At 49.2% G+C, this 10,855-nt stretch overlaps 1 protein-coding gene across 1 annotated transcript in view; it reads left to right on the top strand.

Annotated features, from left to right (window-relative positions):
• The first annotated feature begins 9,229 nt into the window (after positions 1-9,229).
• LVRN (laeverin) overlaps positions 9,230-10,855 on the top strand; it is a 38,825-nt gene continuing 37,199 nt past the window's right edge. Inside the window, 2 exon segments of the mRNA XM_069880670.1 lie at positions 9,230-9,579; positions 9,581-9,724. Of these exon segments, the coding sequence (XP_069736771.1) occupies positions 9,230-9,579; positions 9,581-9,724 (494 nt within the window).

Here is a 10,855-nt window from a genome sequence, read left to right as displayed (position 1 = left end):
TGGGGGACCAAGAAGGGTCCTGGGGTTTCTAAAAAGGTCCTAAAAGGCCCTTAAGGGGTCCCAGTGGGTTCAAGAGGCGCCCTGAGGCTATCTAGATGAGTCCTGCGGGTCCTGGAATCACAGAATCACCATGTTGGAAAAGACCCACTGGATCATCGAGTCCAACCATTCCCATCAATCACTAAACCATGCCCCTCAGCACCTCATCCACACGTCTTATAAACCCCTCCAGGGAAGGTGAATCAACCCCCTCCCTGGGCAGCCTCTGCCAGTGCCCAAGGGCCCTGCCTGTGAAAAATTTTTTTCTGATGTCCAGGCTAAATCTCCCCTGGCGGAGCTTGAGGCCATTCCCTCTCGTCCTGTCCCCTGTCCCTTGGGAGAAGAGCCCAGCTCCCTCCTCTCCACAACCTCCTTTCAGGGAGTTGTACAGAGCAATGAGGTCTCCCCTCAGCCTCCTCTTCTCCAGGCTAAACACCCCCAGCTCTCTCAGCCGTTCCTCATAAGGCCTGTTCTCCAGCCCCTTCACCAGCTTTGTTGCTCTTCTCTGGACTCGCTCCAGAGCCTCAACATCCTTCTTGTGGTGAGGGGCCCAGAACTGAACACAGTATTTGAGGAGTGGTCTCACCAGTGCCGAGTCCAGAGGGAGAAGAACCTCCCTGGACCTGCTGGTCACACCATTTCTTTATCTCAATACTATTAAAGACTGAGGCAAAGAAGGCATAAGGTACCTTCTTTGCCCCAGTCTTTAACAGTAAGGAAAGTTGTTCCCAACGTGTACATCCCCGGGGGCCAGAGGAGCAGAACACAGATGATCCATCAGCTCCCATGATCCAAGAGGAGGTGGTCAGAGCCTTGCTAGCCCAACTGGACACCCACAAGTCTATGGGGCTGGATGGATCCACCCAAGGGTATTGAAGGAGCTGGTGGATGTGCTGGCCAAACCCCTTTCCATCATCTTCCAACAGCCCTGGCTGACTGGGGAAGTTCCACTGGACTGGAGGCTGATGTTGTGCCCGTCTACAAGAAGGGTCGCAGGGAGGATCCAGGGAACTACAGGCCTGTCAGTCTGACCTCAGTGCCAGGGAAAGTCATGGAGCAGGTGATCTTGAGTGCTGTCATGAAGCACATGCAAGAGAACTGGGTGATCAGGCCCAGTCAACACGGGTTCACAAAAGGCAGGTCTTGCCAAACTAACCTGATGGCCTTCTATGACAAAGTGACTCGGCTGCTGGATGAGGGAAAGGCTGTGGATGGATCTTCCTGGACTTCAGCAAAGCCTTTTACACAGTTTCTCCCAGCATTCTGCTTGAGAAACTGTCACCTCTGGGCTGGACAGGCGCACACTCTCCTGGGTGGAAAACTGGTTGGATGGAGGGCCCAGAGAGTGGTGGGAAATGGAGTTAACTCCAGCTGGAGGCCAGTTCCAAGTGGTGTCCCCAGGGCTCAGTGCTGGGTCCAGCCCTGTTCAGTGTCTTTATCAATGACCTGGATGAAGGAATCGAGTGCACCCTTAGCAAGTTTGCGGATGACACTAAGCTGGGTGGAAGTGTCGATCTGCTGGAGGGTCGGGAGGCTCCAAAGGGATCTGAACAGGCTGGATCCATGGGCTGAGACCAACGGGATGAGGTTTAACAAGGCCAAATGCAGGGTCCTGCACTTGGGGCACAACAACCCTGAGCAGCTCCAGACTAGGAGAAGTCTGGCTGGAAACTGCCTGGAGGAGAGGGACCTGGGGGTGTTGGTTGACAGCGACTGAACATGAGCCAGCAGTGGCCCAGGTGGCCATGAAGGCCAATGGCATCTTGGCTTGGATCAGAAACAGCGTGACCAGCAGGTCCAGGGAGGTTATCCTCCCTCTGTACTCGGCACTGGTGACACCGCTCCTCGAATCCTGTGTTCAGTTCTGGGCCCCTCACCACAAGAAGGATGTTGAGGCTCTGGAGCGAGTCCAGAGAAGAGCAACGAAGCTGGGGAAGGGGCTGGAGAACAGGCCTTATGAGGAGCGGCTGAGAGAGCTGGGGTTGTTTAGCCTGGAGAAGAGGAGGCTGAGGGGTGACCTCATTGCTCTCTACAACTCCCTGAAAGGAGGTTGTGGAGAGGAGGGAGCTGGGCTCTTCTCCCAAGGGACAGGGGACAGGACGAGAGGGAATGGCCTCAAGCTCCACCAGGGGAGGTTCAGGCTGGTCATCAGGAAAAAATTTTTCACAGGAAGGGTCACTGGGCACTGTGGCAGAGGCTTCCCAGGGAGGGGGTTGAGTCACCTTCCCTGTAGGGGTTTAAAAGATGGGTAGACAAGGTGCTCAGGAGCCTGGTTTTGTGGTTGATAGGAATGGTTGGACTCAATGATCCAAGAGGTCTTTTCGAACTGGGTGATTCTATGATTTTATATATATATATGTATTTGATAATGACCATGAGCCCATGGTTCTTGCTGCAAATCATAGAATACTTCAGGTTGGAAAGGACCTTAAAGATCATCTAATCCTTACCCCCTGCCATGGGCAGGGACACCTCCCACTCGATCAGGCTGCCCAAGGCCCCATCCGATACAGCCTTGAACACCGCCAGGGATGGAGCAGCCACAACTTCCCTGGACAACCTGGGCCAGGGCCTCACCACTGTCATCACGTGCAATTATAATGCTCTGTTGCATAACTCTCAGCATAGAAAATCAGGCAGCCTCTTTGGACAGTGAAGCAAGAAAAGTTCAGTTGAGATATACAGATAGGGTGGCCCAGAAGGAGCGGATCTGTAGAGCAAAACATTTGGTACAGAGGATCCTGTCCTCAAGGTCTGTGCATCTGAAGGGAGTTAACTTCAGATTAGCTTCAGTGTCCCAAATCTCACTCTTCTGGTGCGCTGGACCAAATACTCCTCAGTAGCAGGAGCACATAACGTGCACCAGGAGACTCGTTTCAAACATCCTGACAAAGACTGAGCATTGCTCACTGTTCTTGACTGCAAGACTGGGTTGCCTACTTGCCTACTGTGGATAAAGAAGTTATTTCCAATAGTAACTACCATTGCTGCCCTTTTGCTTATTTCACTTTCAGCTCCCTGTGCAGCTCTACGGCTGAAGTAAGCTTTGTGAAGAATTTCCTGTGCTTAGCTGTTGCAATTCCAGGCTTGCATACCATCCCAGAGCTGTACTTGTAAAGAAAGCCGATGAAACGAGAGGAAACACATATGTTCTTGGTCTAAGTCTGTTGGTCCAACTCTATGGGTAAGAAATAGTTTACAGTATCTTGATACATCAGTTCTTTAAACTTCAACTTGCCATTCCTCCCAGAGAGCTGATAAATCGCAGTACGACTAGCACTCAGGGGACAAATATCACATTCCTCGTTCATTTCAGTGAAGCTGCCAGAAAAATATTGGGCATCTGAAAGCTTGTAGAACCCTTAATAAACAAGGCCAACAACTATGAAAATGCCGTCATTCGTGATATTAAGCAATATCAGTCTACTGTCTTTTAATGCCATTTTTAAAAAATCCACTTGCAAGTCATTTCTGGTCAAATATTTGTTTGCTCGCTTTGATAGAGTATCACCAGGCACAAGGCTAAAAATGTCAGTATATTTGGACAAAAGCGGATATCTATTGAAGTTGTTTTTGAGTGCAGTAACAATCAGAAAACATTAAACATCACGAAAGAAAAAGTTAAATGCCATCTGGAATGAAGTTTCATGTCCTGCAAATGATTCATGATTTTACTCATCCTTTTCTTGTTAAATCCTTAATTTTTTTCCTGAAACTTCATTCTAATTTAAAGTGCATTGTTACAAGTTCGGAGATTTTTTCCTTGCCAAGCAAAATCATGAAAAAGTGATACACTTCTTTCCCATGTATCTTCAGCTGCAAAACTTGGTTTATCAATTATATTGTCAGCTATCACAGCCCAGAAGCCAGCTGATAAGAGTTACCAGATAGACAAAGAAATTGCTGATATAACGGCAGCTTCCTTATGGAGTGATTTTCATCTCCTGCTTATATTCTAGATAGTGGTTTTCATGTCTGTTGTTGTTGTTTCTTGGTTACTTTCCATGCCGTTCTGTGGATCTCCTCCTGTTCCCCGGAGATGCTTTCCTTCCCCTGCGAGGAGGTGACTCTCCCAGGCATCAACTTTAAACAGGGCTGCAAGCTTCTCTTGCTCCTTTGAGCAGCATATGCTGTTTGGAAGGAGACTTCTCCAGCTCTGAGCGCAACTCTGCCCCCTGGACATGTTGATAGTTTTGTTAACAAGAAGTTTTATGGTTCATCATTACCTCAATTTACGTATAACATTTAGGGATTACTCTGTTCTCCACTACAAGCAGAAGAACCCAAAGAAATCTTTTGGTTTTGCCCTGGTTGCTATCTTTTCTCCGCTGGTGAGAACGGTTGGTTCTGCCCTCTGTAGATCCAGAGCATCGCATTGATACATAGCTCCAAAGAGGCAGTCAGTATTCACAACTGGTCCAATGAAAAAGAACAGAATTTACAAACAAATTTGTGCATGATTTGGTAATCTGAGAAAGAGAGGATTATGAGCGGCCTGTTGGTCTGAAACACCGATGATCATCTTTTAATTAAAGCAGGAGTGAAAAAATACTTCAATAACAGTATCGGATGTCATAACCAATAATGGCAACATTTCAAGCATGCTTCCCTACATACACTTTTTTTAACTAGGTTAATGACTTTCTATGGTGAAAGCCCTTTCCTTCCTCACATAGTGACCACCACATGATGACACCTCACTCTGAACTGCCAATCTGAGTTTTCAGTATGGTGGTTTTTGATAATACTATAAAGTTTGGTCAATTTTGACCCTTTTAAACTGGAAGACTTACCCACATTACCTTTCTGTACTGGCCTGCACTGACCAGTTAAGTCAATGTTGTCAATACAAATACAGATCCATGCTCAGTTACTACTCTGCCAGCTTGCAAAACCTATATCCACTGACAGATCTATACAGGGAGTTTACAAAATCTCTCTAGGACAGAAGCATTGAAACAGAGGTTTTGGTGGTGTTTTTTATTATTATTAGAGAAAGGAAACTTTGTTCTCTCCAGTCTAATTCCAGTTACTTGGTAACTAGTATCACCTGTGTTGATGTTGATATTGAAAATACATACTTTATGGAGGACAACATAAAGCATTAACCTTCTACCTGCAGGAAAACTGAGGACTTCTTTCACATGTCCAGTGAGAGGGGGTCCTCAGCTGCTCGTGCTTGGCTACGTGCATTGCACTTATTTGCAGCTATGCTAACTGTGTATGTCGACTTGTAGCTCAAAATTCTAGTTTCAGATACCTGGGAAGCTTGAAATATCCACTAAATCAGACCTTCAGAGCAACCGCAGAAGTCTGCAAATTCAGTATCTCCTATGGAATAACTCCTGCCAGATACCTACAGGTATTACATTTTCAGCTCTGATATGTTATTGATTCAGTGCATAAAATGAGCAGACCAAGTTAAAAAAATTATAGGGATTTCATGGGCATAGCTTGTGCACACGGATCTCTCATGCCTAGAAGGAACATTGTTCTGACTTCGTAAACACAGAAAAAATCATGTGCCTCCCCAAAACCTGAGGAGGAAACAAGACCTACAGTTCTGCTAAAAACAAAGTTTCAGGAGTGCTGATCACCCTTAGTTCTACTGCTGGAATTGCCATAAATGCCATCACTCAGAACCTCTCAAATTACATTGAACAAGTCACTAATAATGTGATTTAGGGAATCATCTTTCAGTCTAATTATTTCACATTGTTTAAATGTGTGATTATCCTTCTTCTTAGCATTCAGTATATATGGCTTATGATTATATCACAGTACTTTTTATGAAAGCAATACTATCAAACTGAAAATCTTAATGAACTTCAAGGAAGGGCCACTGTAATGTTTTACTATGAGAAATTTCATGGCATGTTTCCTGCCTGGCTTCCACGGGAAGTGTTGCTTACCTTATGGTACCTTAATGGATAGCAGAAACCATGAAGTTACAAATGAACATTTCCTGTTGTTTAAAATTCAGTAGGCACAGACAGGACTTTCAAAGGCTAGCGAGCATGGCACAGACCCCACTAGTGGGGAACCCACAGTTGTGAGTTGGTAAAAGCCACCAGTAAATTACACGTTATCTGTTATAAATGACTTGGGAGCAAAAGGTAGTTAAACTACACTTCTAAAAGTATTTATTGTAAGTCATAACCATTGTGCTATTATTACATGTTAACTGAGGAAAGGAGCAGTTTGAATTCTCTGCTGCAAACAACAGAAATTAAAGTACTTTTTATGGATATGGACCATAAACTTTAAAACACATTCTGCATTATCAACAAGTGCAAGCTTCCCAAGGGATTTGCACTACTTATAGGCTTATTACTGAGCAGTACTGCTTGTTTTCATAGACGTTGAATGAAATATCTTCACAGTTTTGATTTTGCCTGTGCCTGGTATTAAGGGGGTGAGTGGTTGAGCTTGATTTTAGTGAATAATGCCGAGGGTGTATAAGAAACATTTGAAAAGCAGGCATTGAAATCCTCCATAATTTTCTACAACGTCTGGCCTCTTGCCTTAGAATACTGGTGCTCTTGTGTCATTTCTGCTTCCCATCACCTCCTCCTTTGCAGCACTGTCTTTCCTTTCCTGATCTTTCTGGGAGCTCTTATCATTCATTTCATCCAGGGTCCACAGTGCACAGGCACTCCCATGGGATGGAGCAACTCCGCGGAATGGCACAACCAACTGCTTCCCAAACTTACAGCAACAAGAGAGAGGAGATACTTTACTAAACACGGAAAACACATTCTGCGAAGTCTCTTAAGTGACATGAGCTGGTCATACTTATTTGAGAGCAATAAGCCACGTTGCTGCAGGTCCAGCTACCTCTAAGATGTTTGTTGGAGATTGCTGTAAAGACTTAATACAAGAGCAATATAGTGGATGTTGTGAAACACACCAGGAGAAAAGGGAAAAGCTGCTGATGTGCAAGATGAAGAGTAAAGGCATGTGAGGCATGTGCAAGGACAGAAGGGCAAAAGGATGATGTGTTCAGTGGAAAGAGTTCAGGGGCCTGAACTGGAGAAACAAAAACAGGTCCCAGGGCATGGGTGGGGAAGACTGGAGTAAATGAGAACAACTGAGGAAAAAATGCACAGAAAAAGAAACATACGCAGTCAAATCGTGTGAAAGAAAACAGCAGAAGATGGGCCTGTGCCAGAAGACAGCCTGTTGGGAAGCTAATGGGTAACGGCAAAGGCAATGGGACAGGCAACAGGAGGCAAGAAAAGTAGGAGAACCTGCAAGTGGTGGGACAGCCAGACAGAGGAGATCCCCACTATCCCTCAAGTTAGAGGAAAGCAACAGATTATGTTTTTCTGCTGGAAACAGAAACTTTCTTTGTTCAGTGGCTCAATAGTCTTCCCTAGATCTGGAGCAGCCAGCACTATTCTTCCCAGCAGAAGGAAAGCAATCACTGTATTCTGTACAGGACCATATAAAAGGTATCTTTCTCAATTAACAAATAAATTAGAAGAAGGAATAACCTTTACCCTTAGGTCATTGAGGTGAATTTACTCTAGTTGGCTTAGCTTTAATTCTGGGAATAAAACAGACTGGAATACCTAATCCAACGGCTTGATTTTGCAAACAAAGCTATTTGATGTTGTGTGAACTTCAAGCCCAAGGGAGCTAACCTGGGTTCAAATGGTTGGAAGGTGGAGGGAAGTGAATTAAAAGAAAGAAAAAAAAAAAGAAAAGGAGGGGTAAAACCTTCTTGTAATTCAGACTAAAAATCCTTTGGAAGCAGTGACACATAGGGGCCACAGTTCTTATCACTCATCCCCAAGTTACCCCAGGCAGGGACCCCCCTCAGTGTTTTTGGAACCACTGCCCTCGCGTTACCCCAGGGGTTGATGCTGAAGGGAAGGCGCTGCCCACGCAGCACCCCTACCTAGGGCTGCTCCCCGCAGTGCCCACCCTGCCTGAGCAGCTTCTCTGGCAGGTGTTGATACCCAAAATGCCAGCAAATAAAATTCTCTAAGACTCATTTCAGAGTTCCAGAAAGCAAGCATCCTTTTTCCATCCTGGGCAACACGAGGGAGTGATCTGAATCAGTCGTGTGCAGCGAGTAAAGAGCTGGGGACAGAATATATTTCCTACTTGCAGGCATCTGTACTCATTTTCACAGACAATTTATGCATATTCTATTCTTTGGCAATGACTAATTTTCATGTTATTATTAACAAATTAACGACTAACTTGTTATTTTAACTTGTTATTTATTAACTCGTTGTGAACTTGTTATTGTTAAAAACAGGCAGATCTCTTGCCAGTTTGGAGCTGGCTCCACCTCATCCTGACCTTGCACTTGAGACAGGGACAGGCTGCACACAGAAGAGGCATCTATTTAATATCTTCATCAATGATATTGACAGCAAGATCAAGGGCAGCCTCAGCAAGTTTTCAGATGACACCAAGCTGAGTAGTGCGGTTCCCACAGCAGAAGGACGGGATGTCATCCAGGGGGACCTGGACAGGCTGGAGCAGTGGGGCTGGGAGAACCTCATGAGGTTCAACAAGGCCAAGCGCAAGGTCCTACAGCTGTGTCGGGGCAATCCCCGCTTTCAGTACAGGATGGGGGATGATGTGATCGAGAGCTGCCCTGCAGAGAAGGACTTGGGGTGCTGCTTGATGAGAAGCTCGACGTGAGCCAGCAACGTGTGCTCACAGCCCAGAAACCAACCGTGTCCTGGGCTGCATCCAAAGCAGCGTGGCCAGCAGGGAGGGAGGGGATTCTACTCCTTTATTCCTCTCTTGTGAGAACTCATCTGGAGGGTTGTGTCCAGTTCTGGAATCCTCAATACAAGAAGGAGATGGAGCTGTTGGAACGGGTCCAGAGGAGGCTACAAATGTGATTTGAGGGCTGGAGCCCCTTCCCTTTGAGGACAGGCTGAGAGAGTTGGGGTTGCTCAGTCTGGAGAAGAGAAGTCTCCGAGGAGACTATATATTGACCTTGACCTTCCAGCACCTGAAAGGGGCTACAAGAAAGCTGGAGAGGGACTATTCATAAAAACCTGTGGTGACAGGACGAGGGGAACGGGTATCAGCTGGAGAGGGGCAGATTTAGACTAGATATTAGGGAAGAATTTTTTCACCATGAGGGTGGGGAGGCCCTGGCCCAGGCTGCCCAGAGCAGGGGTGGCTGCCCCATCCCTGGAGGGGTTCAAGGCCAGGCTGGATGGGGCTTGGAGTCCCTGATCCAGTGGGAGGTGTCCCTGCCCGTGGAAGAGGGTTGGAACCAATTGGTTGGACCAATCCCAGTGTTTTGGTTTTTTCTCCGGGAGCGGCCCCGGTCCCGGTGGCAGCGCGGGGCGGGGCGGCTCGGGGATGGGCGCCCGCGGTCTCTCCGCGTGGCGCGGAGCCGCGCCACGCGGAGAGACCGCGGGCGCCCATCCCCGAGCTGCTGCACCACGAGCTGGAGCTGTGGCCGCGGGTGCGGCGGGGGCAGCGCGGCGGCCCCGCGCCCTTCGAGGGCCGCGTGGAGGTGACGCTGCGGTGCCGGCTGTGGCTGCGCAGGCCCGGCCCGGCCGGCGGAGCGCCTGGTGCTGGAGCTGGGCGAGAGGCTGCGGCCGGGGCGCCGATACCTGCTGCGGCTCCGCTTCCAGGGCTGGCTGCGGCAGGACGACTTCCACGGGCTCTTCCTCACGCGCTACTCGCACCAGGGGCGGAGCAGGTAGGTGTGCGAGGCAGCGCCGGCACCCCCGCGGCCCCCCGACCGCGGCATCGGGAGCATTGGGAATGAGGGACCTGTTGGATGCCACTCCCAGAGTCCCGCATCCCCTGCACCCACGGCATCGGGGTGTTTTGAAATGTGGGAGCAGTTGGATGCAGCCCCGGGAGCCCCACATCGCTCTACCCACGGCATTGGGGTCATTGGGAATGAGGGACCTGCTGGATATCACCCCTGGGACCCCACATCCACAGCAGCCACAGCACTGGGGTCATTGGGAATGTGGGACCCTTTGGATAGCACCCCTGGGACCCTGCATCCCCACCACCCACAGCATCGGGGTCATTGGGAATGAGGGACCTGTTGGATAGCATCCCTGGGACCCCACATCCACAGCACCCACAGCATCGGGGTCATTGGGAATGTGGGACCCTTTGGATAGCACCCCTGGGACCCCGCATCCCCACTACCCGCAGCATGGGGGTCATTGGGAATGTGGGACCCTTTGGATAGCACCCCTGGGACCCCGCATCCCCACCACCCACAGCATCGGGGTCATTGGGAATGTGGGACCCTTTGGATAGCACCCCTGGGACCCCGCATCCCCACCACCCGCAGCATGGGGGTCATTGGGAATGTGGGACCCTTTGGATAGCACCCCTGGGACCCCGCATCCCCACCACCCGCAGCATCGGGGTCATTGGGAATGTGAGACCCTTTGGATAGCACCCCTGGGACCCCGCATCCCCACCACCCACAGCATCGGGGTCATTGGGAGTGTGGGACCCTTTGGATAGCACCCCTGGGACCCTGCATCCCCACCACCTGCAGCATCGGGGTCATTGGGAATGTGGAACCCTTTGGATAGCACCCCTGGGACCCTGCATCCCCACCACCCGCAGCATCGGGGTCATTGGGAATGTGGGACCCTTTGGATAGCACCCCTGGGACCCCGCATCCCCACCACCCGCAGCATGGGGGTCATTGGGAATGTGGGACCCTTTGGATAGCAACCCTGGGACCCCGCATCCCCACCACCCACAGCACCGGGGTCATTGGGAATGAGGGACCTGTTGGATATCATCCCTGGGACCCCACAGCCCCACCACCCGCACCATTGGGGTCTTTTAAGAT

This window comes from Phaenicophaeus curvirostris, chromosome Z, assembly GCF_032191515.1.
Source record: "Phaenicophaeus curvirostris isolate KB17595 chromosome Z, BPBGC_Pcur_1.0, whole genome shotgun sequence".
NCBI classification, from domain to species: Eukaryota; Metazoa; Chordata; class Aves; order Cuculiformes; family Cuculidae; genus Phaenicophaeus; species Phaenicophaeus curvirostris.
Note: the sequence above shows the minus strand (reverse complement) of the source record. Positions and strands in the feature narration are given on the sequence as shown.